The following is a 24690-nucleotide window of genomic DNA, read 5'->3' as shown; positions in this document are numbered from 1 at the left end:
TTCTTCATTTCTGTAAACCATTCTTGCACAAGAAAATACATATCTTCAGGAGCAACAGTTTGCAAGCAGGGTGTAGCTTAAACAAAACTTCCAGGAAACACATCACTGAAAAGATAACAAGGTCTGCAGAGATGCGATTTGCCCGCAACATAAACAGCCTTTTTCATTCTCAGAGAGTGTAGTTTATCTCATTTCAGCCTCAGCAATATCCAACACCTTTTCTATTGACAACACTGCTTTATATTTGTCTTTGGCTTTTCCCTACTCTAACCTTGCCCTATCCATCTGATACCATCCCAGGCAAGAGAGTGGTTGCCACAAATGGATATCTAAATTGCTACCTCTCACAGGGGGGACCTTTCCTTCTATCTTTTTTTTTTTTTTTTTTTTGGTCACCCAGGCTAGAGTGCAGTGGTATGATCTTGGTTCACTACAGCCTTGACTTCATGGGCTCAAGCAATCCTCCCACCTTGGCCTCCTCAGCACCTGGGACTACAGGTGCGTGCCTGGCTAATTTTTGTATTTTTTGTAGAGACAGGGTTTCATTATGTTGCCCAGGTTGGTCTCAAACTCCTTAGCTCAAGGGATCCACCCACCTTGTTCTCCCAAAGTGCTGGAATGACAGGCATGAGCCACCGCGCCACCCGGCCCATTCCTTCTATCTTACACCATCTCCATGAAGGTTAAAATGATCTAGGGCAAGTTCTTGTCAGTTCTCATATTCTCAGTACCCTGTGCTTTCCCATAGGAGACTTATAAGAAGGAATGTCTCCCTGAGAGGTGGCAGGGAAAAAATTTCCTTAGGAATCACTGACTTTTTTCTGGACAGCAAAAAATTAATTAATTAATTCTGTTTTTGAGCTGGTGGTGTCAGGCAGCAATCTTTTTTGAACGGTATCGCTTCTTGCGGAGCAGGGCTAACTCACAGGCAGTGTACCCAGGGTCAGCCTTTTTTTTTTTTTTGAGATGGAGTCTCACTCTGCCATCCAGGCTGGAGTGCAATGGCATGATCTCAGCTCACTGCAACCTCCGCCTCCCAGGTTCAAGTGATTCTCCCACCTTAGCCTCCCAAGTAGCTGGAATTACAGGCACCCGCCATCATGCCTGGCTAATTTTGGTATTTTTGTGGAGATGGGGTTTCACCATGTTGGCCAGGCTAGTTTTGAACTCCTGATTTCAGGTGATCCTCCCACCTTGGTCCCCAAAGTGCTGGGATTACAGGCATGAACCACCAAGCCTGGTTTTTTTTTTTTTTTTTCCAGTAAGGGTTTGACTTCTCTTGATTCAGGTATAGTAACCACAGATTGGGGAGAGAGTGGGTTTGGGAGACAAGATAGGCAAAACACCAAAAAGAGAAGAACATAGGCAAGGGAAAAAAAAAAAAAAAAGAAAAGAGCAAAGCAAAGCAAAACACGAAACACACAGGGTGGCAGCCTAGATTAGTAGATAGAATTGAAGTCCTTAAAATCGAAGGCACAGTGAAAGAAACCATAAGGTCTTTTATTACATGTAAGATGTTCAATATCTTCCAAAGGAGTGCCTATGCTAAGCATAGAGAGTGATCTGGCAGGTAAATACTGCAGTTTGGTAAGGATTCAGGTAGATTTTTGTTGTCATTGACTGTATCAATCTTAATTTAGCAAACAGCCTATGCTGTGCTGTTTGTAAATGGTTTCTTTTTTCCATGTGCCTAAGCAAATGTTGTTTAGTGAGTAAATGACAGCAAATAAATCTTTGTAGAACAATCCTTGTGAAGATTGTTTGCCCTTCTTCTCCTCCTCCTCCTCCTTCTTCTTCCTTTTCAATACTATGTTTTTCAGGCCAATGATAAAACAGAAAATGTCTTGACAAAGTGAGCTCTCCAAATCATATATCACAAGGACATAAGAGGAATATCACTTAACAAGTTGATAAAGAGCCTGTCACCAATATGAAGGAGGGGGAAGGGTAACTGTTCTTTGGATTGGGGAGGTGGTTCAAGTCCCAGAACTAGAACCGTAGTAACTCAAAGAATATTGCCAAGAACATGCATATAGTTATTCACCTAGATTTATATGACAATGAGAACAAACTCCATATTCTGTTGAAATATATTTGGATGGGCCGGGCGCGGTGGCTCACGCCTGTAATCCCAGCACTTTGGGAGGCTGAGGCGGGTGGATCACGAGGTCAGGAGTTCAAGACCAGCCTGGCCAAGATGGTGAAATCCCGTCTCTACTAAAAATACAAAAATTAGCAGGGTGTGGTGGCGGGGGACTGTAATCCCAGCTACTGGGGAGGCTGAGGCAGAGAATTGCTTGAACCCAGGAGGCGTGAGCCACCACGCCCTGCCTAAAATGGGATTTTGAAAGCTTCAATAACACCAATGCTTTTCTAGAGATCGTGCAGGGTGTGAATTTTAGACTTATGAGAAGACCTGGACAAAACAGCTGTTTGTACACCCGGACATCTGTTTTTACCGGAGAAGAGGAATTTCTAATGCAGCTGGAAGCATGGTAAAAATCCAAAGGCATCATGTTTCACAGACGCCTCCACAGGCTGACTTGTATTTTATAAAGTGACCTGAACTTTCTACCGGATGTTACCGGATCCCCAGAAGAAGGTTCATCACAATTAGGAAAGAACCTGCCACGATTCATTTTACGATTAGAGTGCTTTGTGGCTTGCTTCTGCTAGGTGCTAGGAGCACAGGGCCAGCGTATACACAGTTGAGAAGATGGGGGAGGGTCTCATAAGTAGATGGGGAACGAATGCAAACAAACCTTAGGATGGTGGCGAGGAGGGGAAGCAGCAGTAGGGACTTGGGTGAGGAGAGAAAAGATCAAGCGGAAAAGCACGGCGCTGGCAACATCTTGGGGGGTGGGTGGGGAGAGAGGAGGGGAATGGCTGTGATGAGGAGGGGGCGATGAAAAGGAGAGAAGGGGTGCGAAAGCCACCTCACGTGCAGGACGCACGAATCAATTAGAGATGTAAAGCGAATTGGGAGGGAGGGACTTAGTTCTGTGGAGATCCCTTCTGCGTTTGCACAGCCTGGCCCAGCGCTAAGGGGGTGTGGTGCTGAGCTCAGGGAGGTGGGGGTGTGAGACGGCGGCGACAGGGACATCCCCGCTCCAGTCCGACCAGAAGCTTGGAGCCGGGGAGACGGATCTGCAGGCGGGCAGGGCGGGGGCGGAGCGAGAGAGCGATGGGCGGGGCGGGGGCGGAGGGAGGGCGAGGAGATACTGGGCGAGGAGATACGGGCCGAGGGAGGCGCTAGGACCCGCCAGCCGCCCCGCCGGCTCCCGGGAGGTTGATAAAGCGGCGGCGGCGTTTGACGTCAGTGGGGAGTTAATTTTAAATCGGTACAAGATGGCGGAGGGGGACGAGGCAGCGCGAGGGCAGCAACCGCACCAGGGGCTGCGGCGCCGGCGGCGGACCAGCGACCCAAGCGCCGCGGTTAACCACGTCTCGTCCACGACCTCCCTAGGTACGGGCCAGCGGGGCAGAGGCCGCGGGTCCCTGGTGGGGAGAGGACGCTCGCTGCTCGGGCTCGCGGGCACCGGCCGCAGGCGGCGGGGTCGGAGTCCGCGGCTGGCTGAGGTCTCCTCCCGCCGCCCCGCCTGCCCGCCGGGCCTAGCCTCAGCCGCGCCCCGCGCTCCCGCAGCTTGCGGCCTGAAAGGGCTGCTCGTGGGCCGCGGCTCCAGTAGCTGCTGCGAGAACCAGTGGCGCGCGCGTCTGCGCCCGGCCCGGCCCCCTGCCCGCCAGACCGCCGCGTGGCTGCAGCCGTGTCCGCCCCGACCTTAGGGGGCGGCCTTGAGCCGTGGCCGCATGCCCAGGGCGCGGGGAGGTCGGCTGCGGCTCCGCTCTGCCCGGCGAGCTCCGGACGTGGCGGGGCGACCCGTTAGCTGGCGGGCGCTCGCTGTGCCTCGCGCGGACCGGGAGGAAGGGGTGGCCGGGGCACGATGGGCCCCGCGGAGGAGGAGGTCGCGCGGAGAGCAGACACCTTGCTGCCGGGTCCGAAAGCTCCTTAGACACCCTTCCTGGAGGGAACCGCAGTCCGCAGGCCAGGGCTCTGTCCCCGGGCTCGCGTTTCGGGGCTCCTCGGCTCCCGAACCCATTCGCGCGGGTTGTGCGTGGCTAGGGTGCAAGTCCAGATTTTCGGTCAAACTGGGGTTATGAGCCGTTTACGAGTCATTTGGACGATAGTAAGGCCTGATCACTCTGAAAGTGTCTGTGGTGTGAAGTCACCTGATCCTTGACTCCCTGCTTTTGCTGAATGTGAGCTCCTACTGTACGTGTACCAGGAGCGCCCCTGCCCCCTTGAAGACGCAGTTGCGTTGGCAGCGCAGTGTTGTGTATCCCTCTCACTCATAACACCCCTATTTATAGGAGTTTAGCATTTGATCTCGCACTGTGGTGCGAATTGATCGCATGAAATCCTGATTGAAAATTTTGATGGTACTTAAGAAAGGCGTAAAGTTTTTTCAAAGGCTTATAAATAGTAAAAGCCTACGGTTTGGTAAGTACGGCCAAGATAAGAGTTTATTATTAAATACACTAAATACGAGCTCGGGTCTTAAGATTCCTTTTTTTACAGTCTGTAAAGGTTTTGCTGGATACAATGTAAAACATTTTGGTATGATATTAACCACAAGGACTCGCTTTAATAGGAAAGTTTATTTGAAATATACTTCATCATTCCCGGTAGTCCTTGGCGCATGTCAGAGGTGATGACAGACCGGAGTTTTGCTAAGGGAGAAAGAAAAGGAAATAAAGCTTATTTTATTATTGTCTGCCAACCAAAACACTTGACAGAACTGTTTGTACAATGGTAGCACTCTGTAGAATAAAATACTACCAAAGAAGCAGCTTCGCCTTAGATCTGTGCTGGTTGGATTTCTTAAGTAATTAGTTGTTTTGGAATGCGGATGGATTAATTTCGCTCTTTTGGTTGGACTCTAGGGGAAGATGTGTGTATTCTTTTCTTTCTTCTTTTCCTTTTTTTTGAGGTAAGAGTTTTAGATGCAGTTTCAAAATATTCTGTGTATTTACCTTATGAAAAGAAACATACATTTATACTTCAGTTATGGTTATCAAAGTTTTTGTGCTGTGGTACCTTGAGAAGAGGTGATACTCTTCAGATTATTGTTGAAATAGGGCCCACCATTTATTATTTAATAAATGCTTTTGTCTGCTACTCATAGGTTTTTGTCCTTTATTTTTTAGGACGGGGCAGGAAGACCTTCACTTGATAGCCATTCCTAGCAAATGATTGCCTAAAACAGCTCCTATATCTGCTTATTTGCTCCGAGTCACTCATTAATGAGTTAAAAACTAGATGAAGTTGGTAGGATTTGTGTTTAAAGTAAGAAGAAACAGGCTGTGAATGAACAGGGAATCATCTATTTTTGACTGTGTAGAAACTGTTTGTCTCCCTCTGCTTCCTGGAGAAATAAGCTTCAAACACCAAGTTGGGGTGACTCAAGTGTCACTTTAGTAGTTTAGTGTTAGGAAGATGATTTGTGTTTATTCTTTTAGGAATGTAGGATCTTTAGAAAGCCAATAAGCCCTCATTTTATTTGCTTTTAAAGTTGATAGGATTCTGTAGATATGATTAAATCTATTTAGTAAAGTGTTTTGGAATACTTCAAAATTATTTAGGGAGAAGGAGCTGCCTTACAGTAAAGATATTATAGGGAAAAGAAACCCTGAGTGAAAATAAGATTATGGCCTTAAGTCAAGTACACATAGGTGTATTTCAGGATTCGTTTTTCTGTGACTGTATTGTAACTTTAAAGTTTTGGAATATTCACAAGTATAAGTAACTTTCTTGAAATTGTTAGACCTTTTCCAAAATTATGCTTTTTCCACAGTTGGTATTAGGCAGCTGCTAAGAATACGGGGAGACTGGTTAACTAGTTTGATGATGCTGAAGTTCAACATATGTTTTTTAAATTTGAGAACTTCATAGCAAGATGTATTAAAAAATTGTTAACGGTCATTTGGAAGACCTGTTTGACACACACAATTGTCAGCAAAGCTGTTTGGCAGGCTCTTAAAGTTAACAGCCGGAAATGTAAGGCATAGGAGTAGAAGTTAAACATTTTTTTGGTAATGGTGGTTTAGAGCTTTACAGAGCAAGGATTTTCTCCAGATAGGTGCAGTGAAGCAGTTTTTTAATTTTCTTTCTTCTTTTTAAAGTGTAATGGTATTCTGATTTTCTAGACATTTTGGGTTTTCAAAGTCCAGGTGTATTATTTACTTGCTCGAAAATTTGCGAGTTATTTACTTTAAGGAATGTAGATGTGAACATAGAATAACTGAACTTGATTCCACGGTTAATTCATTACTCTAGTTGGTTTCTTCCTATCCGTTAGTCCTCCACACCACGCGTGATACAGAACACTTGAGGGCTTTCTCTACGGCTTTAAAAATGGATAGCAGTCTGAGTGTGATGGCTCACGCCTGTAATCCCAACACTTTCGGAGGCCGAGGCAGGTGGATCACCTGAGGTCAGGAGTTTGAGACCAGCCTGACCAACATGGAGAAAACCCGTCTCTACTAAAAATACAAAATTAGCCAGGTGTGGTGGCGCATGCCTGTAATCCCAGCTACTTGGGAGGCTGAGGTAGGAGAATCACTTGAACCTGGGAGGTGGAGGTTGCAGTGGCACATGCCTGTAATCCCAGCTACTTGGGAGACTGAGGCAGGAGAATCATTTGAACCTGGGAGGTGGAGGTTGCAGTGGCACATGCCTGTAATCCCAGCTACTCGGGAGGCTGAGGCAGGAGAATTGCTTGAACCTGGGAGGTAGAGGTTGTAGTGAGCTGAGATCATGCCAGTGCACTCCAGCCTGGGCAACAAGAGCAAAATTCTTTCCCCCCCAAAAAAAGGATAGCAGGAAGAAAATACCAACCTGAAAATATGATGGCATTAGGATAACACTTGGTAGATATTATAGAAAGAAGTAGAACAATTAGTAAAGGAAGTAGAACAATTCTGTTACGGACATGGAGAAGCATGAAGTATTCAGAAGTGCAAGGCCAAAATAACTTTTACAAATGATTTTCTAAGTTATGGAACATGTCTCTATGTGCTTGGGTGTACACACATATTGCTAAACTTGGATACAGTTTTGTAAAAATATGTGTATTTAAGTAGCCACCTTCACTACCTATTCTGAGACAAATGGCTGTGTGGTGTATGGTCTGATGATAGTTACTAGAAACAACTTTCAAGTCATAAAAGACTAACATCCTCTGTTTTCCCGAGAAGATAGTATGTACTTTTGATTGATCTTGGATTTGATCTTCTGATCAGTACAAGTAGAATCTAGGGGATTCCCTTGCTTAAGCTACTAGCTTAATAAAAAGTAGTATTCATACAACTCTTGTTCATACAACTTTATAATTGGCACCCAAACAACCACTTAGAGGCTAGCTGGATATCCTGCTGGCGGGTAACTGTAATAACTTGTTGGAGAAGTATGTAACTGGTGAAAGATACTTATCTAGGATCTCTAGTACATTTTATCTTTTATTGCAAAGATGCTCTGATTGTGGCAGCATTGCAAAGATGCTCTGATTGTGGTGGCAATGCGTCTTTAATCATAAGGAGGATATAATGTAGTGGGAAAAGAACGAGGAGTCAAATGAGTGATTTCACTTAAGCTCTCTGAGCCTTGAGCCCTCATACAGTAGTGATAATCTGTAACAAGGCTGTCGTGGGAAACAGATGATAGGGTACAAGTGTTTTGTAGTGCTTTACAGTTTGTAAAAGTGTCTTAAGGCATAGTAACATATATGTAACAATGTACCAGTGTGGCTACTTGTGTTATTATGCTATTATATATAACGTGTATATTTGCAATAAAAAGTTATAATTTTTCCTGTAATGTGGACAGAGATTTAGTTTGGGCAAGGGTGGTAGGCAAATTTTAAATTTTAGTTGTAAAATGTTGATAATATGTTCATGATAGAGTTATTGTAAGTATCAAATGTGTTAAAAGTGCTTAACCCAGTGTCAAATAGTCTGTTGGAGGTGGTGGTTACTCTAACGGGTGGTTATTTAAGATGAACCTTTGAACTAAAAAGTAATTTTCAAAATAGGCAACTTGGAAGGTGTTTGTTCAGTTTTTAACATAAGATATGATTATATATTCATGCTTCTTAGCTATCTTCATTTTAATAAACGTGCATTTTAGACAGTTTAATCCTGGGGGCAAAGTAGTTCTTCTGGAATTGTTTATTTCAATTATAGGATTTCATGTGAGTAGTTACAGCAGTTTCCAAGTATGCTTGTCCCTTGGTATCCATGGGAGATTAGTTCCAGGACCTTCCTCTGATGACAGAATTCAAGGATGCTCCAGTCCCTGGTATAACATGGTATAGTATTTGCATAGAACCTATGTACATCCTCCTATATACTTTAATCTCTAGACTGTAATACCTAATACAATGTAAATCATTGTTATACTGTATGCTTAGGGAATAATGACAAGAAAAAATTGTACATGTTCAGTACAGATGCAATTAAAGAATTTTTCTATTCCTGGTTGGTTGAATTCATGGATGTAGAACCCATAGATATGGAGGGCTGACTTGACTGTATAGTGCATTGGCTTTTCAAACAGTAAATCTGCAAAATCTTTTTTTTTTTTTTTTTTTTTCTTTGAGACGGAGTCTCGCTCTGTCGCCCAGGCTGGAGTGCAGTGGCACGATCTCGGCTCACTGCAAGCTCCGCCTCCCGGGTTCACGCCATTCTCCTGCCTCAGCCTCCCGAGTAGCTGGGACTACAGGCGCCCACAACCGCGCCCGGCTAATTTTTTTTTTGTATTTTTAGTAGAGACGGGGTTTCACCGTGGTCTCAATCTCCTGACCTTGTGATCCGCCTGCCTCGGCCTCCCAAAGTGCTGGGATTACAGGTGTGAGCCACCGCGCCCGGCCTAAATCTGCAAAATCTAACTTGGATCTGTTATGCACAGGATTGCCAAAAAAAAAAAAAAAAAAAAAACAAAAAAAAACCCTATTAACTTGAAACCGTACTAACAGTGAATCTCATAAAACCTTATTTTTCCCTTCATTTAATCCTTTAGAATAGAGTCATGGACAGTGATTAGAGCTACATCCATCTTTAACATTTTAACTTTAGTTCTGTAAACTTCCTATGACTTTTGAAATGGATTTAGAATGGAGACTTGGGTTTTAATACTAGGTCTGTAATGTTTTATTTTTATTTATTTATTTATTTATTTATTCATTCTGAGACAGAGTCTCCCTTTGTCACCCAGGCTGGAGTACAGTGGCGTGATCTTGGCTCACTGCAATCTCCACCTCATGGGTTCAAGCGATTCTCGTGCCTCAGCCCCCCAAGTATCTGGGACTATAGGCGTCTGCCACCACGTCCAGCTAATTTTTGTATTTTTAGTAGAGATGGGGTTTCACCATGTGGGGCAGGCTGGTCTCGAACTCCTGACCTCAGGTGATCTACCCGCCTTGGCCTCGCAAAGTGCTGGGATTACAGGCATGAGCCACTGCACCCTGCCTGGGTCTGTAATGTTTTTCTGTAACATTTTTTTCCCCTTCCCAATGGTTAATATCTACCCTAGCAAACTTATAGTGATTTTTTTTTTTCAATTTTATTTTGTTTCTATTTTTTGAAATGAGGTCTTGCCCTGTTGCCCAGGCTGGAGTGCAGTGGCGTGATTACCACTCACTGCAGTTTTGACCTCCCTGGCTCAAGTAGTCTTCCTGAATCAGCCTCTTGAGTAACTAAGACTACGGGAGTGTACTACCATGCCTGACTAAGTTTTAAAATTTTTTTGTGGAGATGGGGTCTCCCTGTCTTGTCCAGGTTAGTGTCAAACTCCTGGACTTAAGTGATCCTTCCATCTCGGCTTCCCAAGTGTTGGGATTACAGGCATCAGCCACCATACCCAGCCATTTCTTTCTTTCTTCTTTTTTTTTTTATTAAAGAGGTAAAACCTATAAATGCACTTTAGAAATTTGAAAGCCTTCTATAAAGAAACTCGTTAAAGGAGGAAAGTTGGCGCAGTAAATGGGGAGCTTTTTAAACATTTCAATGAATGAATTTGTGGGATGCTAAAAGTTGGTTTAATTTTACCTTTATCAGAATTGGGGAGTTGATTTTTGCCATTTCCTAATCTTTTTTTATCTTTTTATATTTTTTTCTTTAATTCCACCCCCCCCCCCACCCCCCTGAGATAGGGGCTAGTCTTGTTGCCCAGGCTGGAGTGCAGTGGCTCTGTCACAGCTTGCTGCAACCTTGAACTTCTGGGGTGTGCCCTCCTCCCCCACCACTTCAGCTTTCTATGTGGCTAGGTCTACAGGCTTGCACTACCCTGCTGGGCCAGGGATTGATTGATTTGTTTTGTTTTGAGATCGAGTCTCGCTCTGTTGCTCAGGTTGGAGTGCAGTGGCACCGACTTGGCTCACTGCAGCCTCTACTTCTGGGTTCAAGCGATTCTCCTGCCCCAGCTTCCAAAGTAGCTGGGACTACAGGCACCCACTACCATGCCTGGCTAATTTGTGTATTTTTTAGTAGAGACAGGTCTTACTACATTGGTCAGACTGGTCTCAAACTCCTGACCACAAGTGATCCGCCTGCCTTGGGCTCCCAAGGTGCTGGGATTACAGGCATGAGCCACTGTGCCGGCTGGGTTGATTTTTTTTTTTTTTTTTTTTTTTTTTTGAGACGGAGTCTCAGGCTGTTGCCCAGGCTGGAGTGCAGTGGCGCGATCTCGGCTCACTGCAAGCTCCGCCTCCTGGGTTCACGCCATTCTCCTGCCTCAGCCTCCTGAGTAGCTAGGACTACAGGCGCCCGCCACCGCGCCCGGCTAATTTTTTGTATTTTTAGTAGAGACGGGGTTTCACTGTGGTCTCGATCTCCTGACCTTGTGATCCGCCCGCCTCGGCCTCCCAAAGTGCTGGGATTACAGGCTTGAGCCACCGCGCCCGGCCGGTTTTTTTTTTTTTTTTGAGACAGAGTCTCACTCTGTCTCCCAGGCTGGAGTGCAATGGCGTGATCTCGGCTTACTGTAATCTCCACCTCCCGGGTTCAAGTGCTTCTCCTGCCTCAGCCTCCCGAGCAGCTGGGATTACGGGCGCCCACCACCGCAGCTGGCTCATTTTTGTATTTTTAGTAGAGACAGGGTTTCTCCATGTTGGCCAGGCTGGTTTCAAACTCCTGATCTCAGGTGATCCGCCCACCTCGGCCCCCAAAGTGCTGGGATTACAGGTGTGAGCCACCCTCTGGTCTTGATTTTTTTAAATGACAAATCTGAGAGAAGTTTTGACGGGAAAACACCCCTGTTCTTAGATTTTTTTCAAGATGGCTATTAATAACATCTTCACAAATTGCTCTTTTCTTTTTAGCAGCACTTTTTATTTTTTATTTATGTACTTATTTTTGAGACAGGGTCTCAAATATGCAGCCTTCACCTTCTGGGCTCAAGTGAACCTCCTGCCTTAGTCGCCTGAGTAGCTGGGACTTACAGGTGTGTGCCACCGTGCCTGGCTAATTAAAAAAAAAAAATTGGTTGGTGTGGTGGCTCACACCTGTAATCCCAGCACTTTGGGAGGCTGAGGCAGGTGGATCACGAAGTCAGGAGTTCGAGACCAGCCTGAGCAACATAGTAAAACCCCGTGTCTACTAAAAAAAAAAATTGTTTTTTCTTTGAGACAGAGTCTTACTCTGTCACCTAGGCTGGAGTGCAGTAGAGCAATCTCGGCTCACTCTACCTTCTGAGTTCAAGCGATTGTCGTGCCTCTGCCTCCCAAGTAGGTGGGATTACAGGCATGTGCCACCATGCCCAGCTAATTTTGTATTTTTAGTAGAGATGTGGTTTCATCTCTACTAAAAATGGGCTGGTCTCGAACTCCTGACGTCAGGTAATCCACCGACCTTGGCCTCCCAAAGTGCTGGGATTACAGACGTGAGGCACCGCACCCGGTCTGGCATGTACATTTTCAAGAGTAATGCCACACATGGCTAGATCCATTCAGAAAGGTTTTACCCATTTGTTCTTCATGAGGGTTAGGTTTGTGCTTGTTTGCAAGTACCTTTGTTCACGGTGGGTGTTGTTAATTAAAAATAAATGCCAACGTATAGGTAAAAATGGGCATAGTACTAGTTTAATTTGCAAATTTTTGATTGTAGTTAATGTTGGAATAGTAATATGGTAATTGAAAATGTGAATTACTTAATTTAGTTTTTTAGAGATGAAGTATCAGTATGTAGCCCAGGCTAGTCTCGAACTCCTGGGGTTAAGTGATCCTCCTACCTTCACCTCTCAAAGTGCTGGGATACAGGTGTTAGCTACTGTGCCCAGCCCTGAATTCTTTTTATTAATTGCTTTTTAATATTTTTTGAGCATTTCTCAGTATTTCCTTTATTGTTTTATAAAAGCCTGTTTGCATGCAGGAAATTATTTTTCATATTTGCTTTTTAATTTTGTATTTTTTGGTGAGAATTGTGTGTGTTGGTTTCTTTTGTGTTTTTCTTAAATAAATTGGCAATTTTTTTGAACGTATTAGTGGTAGTCTGTTAGTCTTTAGGCGTGCTATTGGAGTACTTTTAAAAAAGTTGTTTTAGGCCAGGTGTGGTGGCTTACGTTTGTAATACCAGCACTTTTGGGAGGCCAAGGTGGGCAGATCACCTGAGGTCAGAAGTTTGAGACCAGCCTGGACAACATGGTGAAACCCCGTTTCTACTAAAAATACAAAAATTAGGTGGGCCTGGTGGCTAGCGCCTATAATCCCAGCTACTACAGAGGCTGAGGCTGGAGAATCACTTAAACCCTGGAGGTGGAGGTGGCAGTGAGCCGAGATCGCACTGTTGCACTCCAGCCTGGGTGACAAGAGTGAAACTCCATCTCAAAAAAAAAAAAAAAAAAAAAAATTGTTTCAAATTGTTTTTTTTTGAGACGGAATCTCGCTCTGTTGCCCAGGCTGGAGTGCAGTGGCATGAACTCGGCTCACCGCAAGGTCCGCCTCCTGGGTTCACGCCATTCTCCTGCCTCAGCTTCCCTTGTAGCTGGGACTACAGACGCCAGCCACCATGCCCGGCTAATTTTTTTTTGTATTTTTAGTAGAGACGGGGTTTCACCATGTTAGTCAGGATGGTCTCGATCTCCTGGCCTTGTGATCTGCCTGCCTTGGCCTCCCAAAGTGCTGAGATTACAGGCATGAGCCACCGCACCTGGCCTTAAATTGTTAATGATATATTGATTGTTTATTCCTATCTCTTTTTATTGTCAGAGAGTGGGCATCTCTTTTTAGTGCCTAGTAGTGTGGTAGAAGAGAAGCAAGCTTAGGAGCTGGGTTCAGATCTCTACAAACAAGTTTTAGTTTCCTGAAGTAAAAACAACCTACCTGAAAAGTTTTAAGATTGAAAGATAATGTCTTGGCTATGTGTGGTGGCTCGTGCCTCCAATCCTAGCACTTTGGGAGGCTGAGGCTGCAGGATGGAGCTGAGCCTGGGTGACATAGTGAGACTCTGTTGCTAAAAAATAATAGTAATAGTAATAAAGATAATGTCTTAAAGTGTTTGGCATGTACTGAGTGCACAAAGTTATCATCTCTTCTCTTGAGGGTAGGACATGAAGGGACTGGGGTTAGTTTTCTTTTGGGACTAGAGGCCGGAATGGGACAGACAAATAGAGGACCATACTTAGACAAAGAATTAGCTTTTTTCCCTTGATGGTTTTAGTTGACATATTGTGTAGCTACCTTATAAAAGGGCTTTTGAGCTGCTTGTAGCTAATACCTACAAAAAATAATGTGGGACAGGTGCTTCCTCTAAGCTTTCGTGTAGATCATAGAGACTTTATGCATATTTGTGAGTTAAGTTTATTATTAAGCTTATATGTTCTGAAGTAGAAATTGCCACGTGTTAAGAGTTGTAGAGGAACATTTCATGGAAGAGGGAGGCTTTGTCACACTTTGAAGAATGGTTAGATTTTAGAGAGCAAAGTGTAGGCTTTGCCACTGGTTTGAAGATAAAAAGATAGGCAGTATTTTGGTAACTTTTTTATGACATAATTTAAACATTTGACCCTGATTTCTGAGAATTTTTCAATCTAAGAGAGATGCTTAAAAAAATACTTAAAAGCAATTAGAGGCAACTGAAAGACCAAATGGTATTAGAGTATGCCTAATAAAAAAAAAAAAAAGAAATGGGGCTGTTTTTCCGTAGCCAAATAGAGCAAAGAATTGGTTTAAATAACTGGACAATTCCTGGAAAAACTGTCTGAGGGGCTCAAAATGCAACTTAAAAACTGTGCTAATGTCTCCTTCCTTCCTCCTGTTTTTGAGTGTGTGTGTTTATTTACTACAAGGAATCCTGACATGTACCCTCAAATTGCCAAACTAGAGAGGGGACAAAAGGAGAATATAGTGCGAAGCTCTGACTTTATTTTTGTTTTTTTGTTTTTTTCAAATTAGTCACATTTTATCTAGTTGGAAGGATGTTTGTTTGTCTTCTTTTGGCACCATTCCCTTCTTTTCACAGCTGCTCTTGTAGTAGGAATTTTGTCTGTATTGAGCCAAGTCTGGAATTTGAGTGAATACTTACCTTTTGTTTTATTGAGACAGAGTTTTGCTGTCGTTGCCCAAGCTGGAGTGCAGTGGCGCTGTCTCGTCTCACTGCAACCTCCGCCTCCCAGGTTCAAACCATTCTCTTACCTCAGCTTACCGAGTAACTGGGATTTTAGGTACATACCACCACAACCGGCTAATTTTTTTCTTTTCGAGATGGAGTCTCATTCTGTCACCCAGGAGTGATCTCTGCTCACTGCAACCTCTGCTTCCAGGGTTCAAGCGATTCTCCTACTTCAGCTTCCCAAGTAGCTTGAACTACAGGCGCCTGCCCCCACGCCCAGCTAATTTTTTTTTGTATTTTTAGTAGTGATGGGATTTCACTATGTTGGACAGGCTGGTCTCGGACTCTTGACCTTGTAATCCACCCACCTTGGCCTCCCAAAGTGCTGAGATTACAGGTGTGAGCCACTGCACCTGGTCAATTTTTTTGTATTTTTAGTAGAGAAAGGTTTCACCATGTTGGCAGGGCTGGTCTTGACCTCCTGACCTCAGGTGTTCCGCCTGCCTTGGCCTCCCAAAGTGCTGGGATTACAGGCGTGAGCCACCGTGCCTGGCCTTCTCTTTTTTTAAACTGCTGCTGTAACAGTCATCAGAGGTAGAGAGATGTGGCAGAATGGAACTTAGTGTCTAAATTTCCAGAGTATTGGCATAAAGCTTTTTGAAATTTGTCATAGTAGCCCTATTCAATCTAAATGTCTATTCTAAATTTAAATATTCTAACTTTAAGTGTGTGTGTATATATGTATGTATGTATATGTGTGTGTGTGTGTGTGTGTGTGTATGATTCCCTTGCTAACTGGCTATCCCAAATTTCATAGTTCTTTTATGGGCTTGATACTTTACAACTCTTACAAAGTTAGTTTTTGAGCCTAAAAGAGAATGCTTAAACTATATGCCCGAGTCAAGGAAACCTCTGTTTTTGAGTAATTCTTGATCCCTGTGCTACAAAATCTTGAAGCTCTTAGAGTCATTGTACTAAAAATACTTCCGGAAATAGAAATGTAGTAAATTGTTTTTTTATAAGGCATGTAAAAAAGTGAGTGTCTCTTATAACAAATATGGAATAATTTAGTGTTATCTGTGGCCTTAGGCCAAAGAATGATGTTGAAGAACTGGCTCTTCCATTTTTACTGTCACCTCTTGACTTTGGACTTCTCACTTTATATCCAGGCTCTTGAAATTGCCTTATATCTGATTTGCTCATTACACTTCTTACTCATCACTTTGAGTTTATCTCTGCAACACATTTTTGAATCTCTCTCTCCTCTGCTCTGAAATTGTCAGTGGTACTCCTCAGGGATGATGTCCAGCATTCTTAGACCATACTTTTATTTTTGTTTTATTTTATTTTTTTTTTGAGATGGAGTCTTGCTCTGTGGCCCACGCTGGAGTGCAGTGGCGCAATCTTGGCTCACTGCAACCTCTGCCCCCTAGGTTCAAGTGATTCTTCTGCCTCAGCCTCCTGAGTAGTTGGTATTACAGGCATCCGCCACCACGCCCGAGTAATTTTTGTATTTTTACTAGAGACAGGGTTTCACCGTGTTGGTCAGGCTGGTCTCCAACTCCTGACCTTATGATCTGCCTGCCTTGGCCTCCCAAAGTGCTGGGATTACAGGCTTGAGCTACTGTGCCCGGCCCAGACTACATTTTTAAAGTTAGCCTGAATCTGATCCTCAGGGCTTAAGAGATGCAGCCGTCTTCAGAATGTCTTTATTGATAACCCTAGTTTAGATAATCCAAAAAGGACTGCTTTTTTTACTCAAATAGCATTTCCTTTATATTATAGTATCCTTTTATACTTGTTTGTGTTAGAACTATTAAGAGTAAGGACTGTTGTTATTGAATTGTACTTCTGTCTAGCATAGTGCCTTGCTCTCTAGTTACCAGTGTGAAGTAGGTACGGTGGGAGGTCTTCCTCGTAATTCATAACACATTGGATAGTAGGTGTCCTGAGAATTGTTGGAGTCAGTGAATAGGAAACAGGGAGTTGCACATTTACTTATATTTAAATATATGTGCATATCTTGCCAAAGATGGGCAAATAGACTTTTATTGCATCCTATATTTTAAAGGTATGCAATTTAACACTTGCCCTTCTAGAAAGTTTATGAAGAAAAAATTGTTCCCCAAATATTGGGAGACTATGTAAATGATTTGCTGACTGTATAAATAAATATTAACTAGGAAATTTTTGGAAAAATAGCTGTATGCCAAGATTTGTTACAAAGATGATAAATAACCCCCCCCCCCCCACCTTTTAAATAAACAACTTGTATTTTTGGTAACTTTTTTCAGGTTTCTAGAAATACTAAGCATATAAGAATTCAGTTCTGAGTTTATTCAACAAACATGCTCATTTGATAATGAAGACACTAACAGTTTGGCTTAGTTGGAAGATGATGCATTTTGACAATTACAAAGACCTGGTTGTGCATCCTGAGCTGACTACTTACAAAATGTGTGTCCTTGCAGATTGCTTAATCTGAGCTTCAGTGTCCTCCTTTATGGAAACGAGGAAACTCATAGCTACTCCACAAAATGATTTTGAGGTTTAAAGAGATAATAGGCACATAGTAGGCACTCTGTGTTTTTCACTCTTTGTAGTAAAAGCTACAACACCTAAAATTATTTCATACAGTAAATTATTTTGAGGGATGAGAAAGTTACTAATAATATTTCCTCTTTTCCTCCAGATGTCCATGTCTTTCAGTTCTTTGCTCAAATGTCATCTTGTAGGAGAAGCTATCTCTGACTATTGTCTTAAATGACAACTCCTGCCTCCATTTCCCTTGGCTTGCTTTGCTTTTTTCTCTGTAGCACTTAACACTCGCTGATGTCATACATGTTTTCTCTTGCTCTATCTTTAGGATGTAAGCTCCTATGGGCAGAATTTTTGTTGTTGTTCTTAATTTTGTTTTACTACTGAATCTATAGTTCTCAGAACTGTGTTGTAGGTGTTCAGTGACTATTGAAAGAATAAAGATTTATGCATCTCCAGTTCTAGACCTTTCACCCCTTGTGTCAGAATTGCCATGGTGCTGATTAATGGGGTGCTTGTTAAAAATGTAGATTTCTGGACTCCATGGATCAGCTGAATTAGACTCTGGAGGTGGGGTCTAAGAATCTGTATTCTGAGCCGGTTACCCAGATGGTTCTTAAACTCTAGTGGGTGTGAGACTCACTGTTCTACGGTGTGGCTATGGCTCATTCAATATTGACAGTATTAACTCAGTCATAGGTCCATGATAAATAATTGAATTACAAATGTGTTGACCTTTCTTTAGTGAGCAGTTTTTTTACCCTGTGATATGTATGGTGAGGAAGGGTTAGGTGTATTTGTAATTGTGATTATTTTGGTTACTCTAGTTTTTTCCCAAACATCTAGTTTAATGTGGAACTTTAGGGAGCTAGAAATCTCAAATACCAGATGTTAGTGAATCCACCTTTCCCAAGCAAAAACAAGCTCTTTAAACCCATTCTTATTCTGCACTTGTAGTTTTGTACTCATAAGAATTTATTAGCTAATGTTAGGGATTTATTTTAAATGATAAGCACCATTATGTGGACTGATTTGAATCTCCTTTCTATGGCTGTATCACTGGGGAACAATGATTGATCTGTTTAAGAATTAATCCTATAACATCGAAAAGCAGTTTGGTATAGTGGAAACAGCATGGGTTTAAAAGAAATCTTGATGCATGCATTACCTTTTAGCTGTAGAATCTTAAATAATTTTTTAAAAAATATTTGAATATCCACATTTCCTCTCTCTGAAATGGGGCTAATAGCTAAGTTACTGGGTTGTTGAGAGGATTATTTCATTGAGTCATTTCAGTAAATGTAAGTTTTCTTGCCTGTGGAAGTAAATTTTTAGGCAAATTAAAATGTTTCATTCAAAGCAATTGTAATGTATTTCAAACTTACAAAAATGACAGAGAAAGATAAAATAGATACCCAAGTAGCCATTGCATTAATCTAATATATAATATTTGCCATATTGATTTCAAATCCTTTTTAAAAGAGAAATAAAATGTTACTATGCAGTTGAATGGTTCTCCTAATAACCTTTCTCTTTTCCCCTTTTTTCATAGATATACACCTGTCCTGAAAGTGGTGTATGCTTTCTGGTTTTTAAATAGTTTATAACATTTGCCTATTTCATAAATAATATACAGTATTTTGTTGTGTTTAAAACATGATGAGTGGTTCAGACTGTATTCTTTTGTAGCTTGATTTAATTTTTTTCATTCCACATTGGTGTGGAAGCTTATCCATATGTAAATATTTAGATCTTATGCATTAATTTCAATTCTCTGACTTTTATTTATCCATGCGTATTTAGGTTGTTCCAAATTTTTTTTTTTGTAATTACAAACAATACTTTGGTGAACAAGGAACCATGTTTCGTTCTTTTTGTATATGTATGCAGGAATTTCTCTAGGATGTAAACAACTTACCTAAAAAATATTAAAGTAAGAAAGTTTCAATATTGTGTGCTCTCATTCTTTAAAAATCTGGTCCACATAACAAAAGTATGTTCTCCCTCATCTCCCCCCAGAAAAGAGCCAGTCCAAGACCCTTTTTTTTGGTCTTGACTTGAGGTGAGATTTTCTTCAAGACTTCTCTGTAGAAGGAAATGAAGAGCCTTAATGCGAGGACTTGCAGAACCTGAATAGAATGTCTGAATTTCTGTCTTGTTGATTATAGAGTTCCCCGAGGCTCGAGGCTGGGTGTGGTGGCCCACACCTGGAATCCCAGCACTTTGGGGAGGCCGAGGCAGGAGGACCCCTTTAGTCCAGGAGTTTGAGACCAGCCTGGGCAACATAGACCTGGTCTCTATAAAAAATAAAATTAGTTGACTGTGGTAGTGCATGCCTGTAGTCCCAGCTACTCAGGAAGTTGAGTTGGGAGGATCACTTAAGCCCTGGGGGTCAAGGCCACAGTAAGCTGTGATTGTGCCACTGTACTCTAGCCTGGGCATCAGAGCAAGACCTCATCTCGAAACAAACAGGCAAAACACCCAAAATCTTAAAAAAAAATTCCCCTGAGCCATCGTTCATTCTAGAATCTCCTGACTAGCTAACAAAGTTGACTTCATAAATTTCAACCTCATTTAAAATACCAAATTTAAATTTACTTAAGTATTCTTTTTTTTTTTTTTTTGAGATGGAGCCTTGCTCTGCCTAGGCTAGAGTGCAGTGGCACGGCGATCTCATCTCACTGCAACCTCTGCTCCGGGGTTCAGGCGATTCTCCTGTCTCAGCCTCCTGAGTAGTCGGGATTACAGGCATATGCCACCATACCCAGCTATTTTTTTGTGTTTTTAGTAGAGATGGGGTTTCAACATATTGGCCAGGCTTGTTTTGAACTCCTGACCTCAAGTGATCCACCTGCCTCGGTCTCCCAAAGGGCTAGAACTACAGGCGTGAGCTACCGCGCCCAGCTAACTTTAGTTTTTTTTTTTTTAAGTACACTTATATTCAGGTGTATGCTTTAAGAACTGGTTAATATTTGATGACAAACTTTGGGAAAAATAGTTTGAATTTATACATTTATAAACCATTTTACATTTTTCTTCATCTATTTTAATAAATGCATAAAGGCATTTTTATGCTTTAGTGTTCTTTGAGTGGGAACAGCAAAAATTCTGTGACATCAGTGGTAGTTACTATGGAAACGGGGTACATTTCAAGTGGAAAATAGTGTGTGAATCCTATAGGAAAAACAACTCTTTGTTTCCTGATTTAATAGTAATGAAGGAAGATGAATGATATTATATACTCTTTAAAGCTTTTGTTTTTTTTCTTTTCGTGATAGAGTCTGATTCTGTCGCTTAGGCTGCAGTGCAGTGGCGGGATCTCGGCTCACCGCAACCTCCGTATACCGGGCTCTGGGGTTCAAGCGATTCTTCTGCCTCAGCCTCCCAAGTAGCTGGGATTGCAGGCATGTGACACCACGCCCAGCTAATTTTTGTATTTTTAGTGGATACAGGGTTTCACCATGTTGGCCAGGCTGGTCTGGAACTCCTGACCTCAGGTGATCCACCCACCTCAGCCTCCCAAACTGCTAGGATTACAGGCATGAGCCACTGCATCTGCCCTCTTTAAAGCATTTTTCAGAGTCTATTTTAGGGTGGTCTTTTGTTGTTGGCTAGAAAGGGACAAGGCTAATGCAGAAACTACTTGGTAACTGAAATTGTTAATAGGTCCTTTCCTGGAGTCTTTAAAATTTTTGCTTTTGTAATTTGCATTGTAGTTCTAATTTTATATGAGATAAATTTGACTTTATAAGTTCTTAATGTTTTATAGGACCAGATTATAAGTTAAAATATTTTCTTGTAGTATCTGTTTGACTAATAGCTGTTTTTTTCTTTCAAAAAAATTTATTGAAGTCCAAGTTTGTGTCTTTGTCAGTACTTGTAATTCTCGTATCCCAGGGCGCATCGGTCTTGTGGGGGAGACCCAGCACTGTCATAAAAGCTCACCCAGGTGATTGGATGAGCTAGACTAATAGTTTAATAAAGCTCAACTAGCTAATAGTTTTCAATCCTAGCTGTATATCATGTTAACATTTTAAAATAATTTCTATAGCTTTTTCCTTTTTAAAGTAGAGATTGTTTTTTGTACCTTGACTGTTTTGAACTTTGGTATATCAAACCCTTGATAGCAACCCTGGAGTGGCTAGTTGTGTCAGAGTATTAGCAGTCTCCCAGGAAAAATAGAGCATTACAGTTTTAGCTTGAAAACTTTTTTCCTTCCTTGAAAATTTTATTTTAATATTGTTAGAAACTACATGAAATAAAATTAAATGAATGGCACTTACCTAAACACTTGTGAAACAGAGTGAACCTTGTTAGTCCTTATATCCTGAGGACCAACAATGTTGGCATCGTCTTGGATTTAATAATGTGGTTTCAAGCTCAAGCCCAGATTTATTGAATCAGAATATGTATTTGAACAAGATACTCAGATGATGTATATTCATGTTAAACTTGACAAGCACTGCTGTAGACAAAATAACATTAAATAAGACCTGGCCTTGATTTCCCCCCAAACAGTGGTTTAATTGTATGTAAATGAGCAAATTGGGCTGCATAATCTCTAAAGCCTGTGGGAGTGATATAATCATTTTAATTTTAAGTGTTGAGGATAATTTTTAAGCCTATGTACTAGAACTTGAATGTTCTCATGTATCTTGATATATATTCTAGGGTATATATGTATATTCTATTAATGCCTAAAACCTTGTAGTTCTTAGAAAATGCTTTTCCTCCCCAATATAAAAAAGTATCTCTAGAGGTTGTTTTTTGTTGTTGTTGTTGTTTTTTTTTTTTTTTTTTTTTTTTTGAGACGGAGTCTTGCTCTGTCGCCCAGGCTGGAGTGCGGTGGTGCAATCTTGGCTCACTGCAACCTTCGCGTCCCGGGTTCAGGCGATTCTTCTGCCTCAGCCTCCCGAATAGCTGGGAATACAGGCACGCCACCACGCCTGGCTAATTTTTGTATTTTTAGTAGAGACGAGGTTTCACCATGTCTACTTCTTTTTTTTCCTTAATCCCAAATGTGATAGGAAACATTTGTGACTGAGGGTTCTGTAGGAAGTTAATCATAAATATATTAAACAAACATATGTATAGTAACTATAAACTTTTTATTTTATTTATTATTTATTTTTGAGATGGAGTCTTGCTTGGTTGCCAGGCTGGAGGGCAGTGGCACGATCTTGGCTCACTGCAGCCTCTGCCTCCCGGGTTCAAGTGATTCTCCTGCCTCAGCCTCTCGAGTAGCTGGGGTTACAGGCACCCACCACCATGCTCAGCTAATTTTTATATTTTTAGTAGAGACAGGGTTTCACCATGTTGGCCAGGATGGTCTCGATCTCCTGACCTCATGATCCACCTGCCTCGGCCTCCCAGAGTGCTGGTATTACAGACGTGAGCCAGCGTGCCCAGCTGGCTAAACCTTTTAAATTAGAGTTCCAGCATTAAATTATGTACTGTATACAAGGTACTCCAGTTTACAGGCAACACAAAGTTTTTTGAATTAAAAAACCTGTCTGTAAAATACTGTTTAAGCATCTGATTTAGTATAGAATTAAAGGGACTTTAGGGTGGTAATTTAAATATTTCTTTAAAGCTATCTAGATGGTGAATAGACAGTTCATATAAGAGGAAACACATAGAGAAATGGTTGTTAGTGAAAGAAATGAGTATTAAAGCAGTTTGAATGGTGTGACTGAAGAACTTTTCAGTTTTATTTAATTTTACTAATTTACATTAAAAACAGTTTTGTTAGTATGGATACACATATGAATGGAAAATGATTAATATTTGATTCAGTTATTATGCTGGAAAACTTTGTTGGAACAACTTTTATACATAAGTCTACTTTTTCAGTTGTAAGTTTTATGAAATTAAATGATTATGTGTTTCTGATAAGCATTTAGTGTCTTAAGTTGAAATGTGCTGTAGGTGTAAAATACACAGCAGATTTAGAAGACTGTATGTAAAGTAAAAATCAGCCAGGCATGGTGGCTCATGCCTGTAATCCCACCACTTTGGGAGGCTGAGCGAGGTGGGTGGATCACTTGAGCCCAGGAGTTTGAGACAAGCCTGGGCAACATGGTGAAACCTTATCTCTACAAAAAATATAAAAAAAAAATTAGCTGCCTCACGCTTGTAGTTCCAACTACTTGGGAGGCTGAGGGAGAAGAATTGCTTGAACCCAGGAGGAAGAGGTTGCAGTGAGCCAAGATTGCACCATTGCACGCCAGCCTGGTTGACGGGAGTGAAATCCTGTCTCAAAAAAAAGAAAAAGTAAAAAATACTGAGTAGGTTGAAATGATAATATTTTGGGTTAGTAAATAAAAATATTGTTTAAACGATTTTTTAAAAAATGTGACTTAGAAAACTTAAAATTACATAAGTGGCTAATTTTTCTTGTGGATAGGGCTGTCTATGCTATATAGATATACACGCACATATATATGTGTGTGTGTGTGTGTACATATATGTATTTTTTTTGAGACAGAGTCTTTTTTTTTTTTTGAGGCGGAGTCTTTCTCTGTCGCCCAGGCTGGAGTGCAGTGGCGGGATCTCAGCTCACTGCAAGCTCCACCTCCCGGGTTCACGCCATTCTCCCGCCTCAGCCTCCCAAGTAGCTGGGACTACAGGCGCCCGCTGCCACGCCCGGCTAGTTTTTTGTATTTTTAGTAGAGACGGGGTTTCACCATGTTAGCCAGGATGGTCTCGATCTCCTGACCTCGTGATCCACCCGCCTCGGCCTCCCAAAGTGCTGGGATTACAGGCTTGAGCCACCGCGCCCGGCCTGGCAGAGTCTTGCTCTGTCGCCCAGGCTGGAGTGCAGTGGTGCAATTTTGGCTCACTGCAAGCTCCGCCCTCTGGGTTCACACCATTCTCCTGCCGCAGTCTCCCGAGTAGCTGGGACTACAGGTGCCTGCCACCATACCCGGCTAATTTTTTGTATTTTTAGTAGAGATGGCGTTTCACCGTGGTCTTGATCTCCTGACCTCGTGATCCACGCACCTCGGCCTCCCAAAGTGCTGGGATTACAGTTGTGAGCCACCACGCCTGGCACTATTCTATATTCTTAATGGTAATTTTTTGTTTTCTTGTTATATTGATTGCTTAGAGTTGTTAAATTCTCCATATGTGTCCAGGCATGGTGGCTCATGCCTGTAATCCCAGCACTTTGGGAGGCCGAGGTGGGTGGGTCATTGAGGTCAGGAGTTCAAGACCAGCCTGGTCAACATAGTGAAACTGGTCTTTACTAAAAATACAAAAATTAGCTAGACGTGGTGGTGCGCGTCTGTAATCCCAGCTACTCAGGAGGCTGAGGCAGAATTGCTTGAACCCGGAAGGTGGAGGTTGCAGTGAGCCGAGATCACGCCACTGCACTCCAGCCTGGCTGACAGAGGGAGACTCTCAAAAAAAAAGAAAAAGAAAACATCTAAATGCGACTATGCATTTATCTATTTTTCTTTTTAGTTCTCGGAATTTTTGCTTCATGTTTTTCGAGTTTCTTACTTGGCATTATTATAGCTTTCTGATGAGTACACATTTTATATCTGGTAATGC

General features: G+C 42.1%; 1 protein-coding gene across 7 annotated transcripts in view; it reads left to right on the top strand.

Annotated features, from left to right (window-relative positions):
• The first annotated feature begins 3311 nt into the window (after nt 1-3311).
• Nucleotides 3312-24690, top strand: part of LOC105464866 (atlastin GTPase 2) — an 80751-nt gene continuing 59372 nt past the window's right edge. For 2 of the 7 annotated variants that reach the window (XM_071076542.1, XM_071076541.1), the window contains exon 1: nt 3312-3466. In XM_071076542.1, the coding sequence (XP_070932643.1) occupies nt 3349-3466 (118 nt within the window). In that variant the 5' untranslated portion in view covers nt 3312-3348. Of the gene's footprint in view, nt 3467-3981; nt 4499-24690 lie in introns of those variants that run through there. The other 5 variants (XM_071076546.1, XM_071076544.1, XM_071076545.1 and 2 more) reach the window with 5 other exon arrangements.

Source organism: Macaca nemestrina, chromosome 13 (assembly GCF_043159975.1).
Source record: "Macaca nemestrina isolate mMacNem1 chromosome 13, mMacNem.hap1, whole genome shotgun sequence".
NCBI lineage: Eukaryota > Metazoa > Chordata > Mammalia > Primates > Cercopithecidae > Macaca > Macaca nemestrina.
This window is presented reverse-complemented; position numbering and strand designations above follow the sequence as displayed.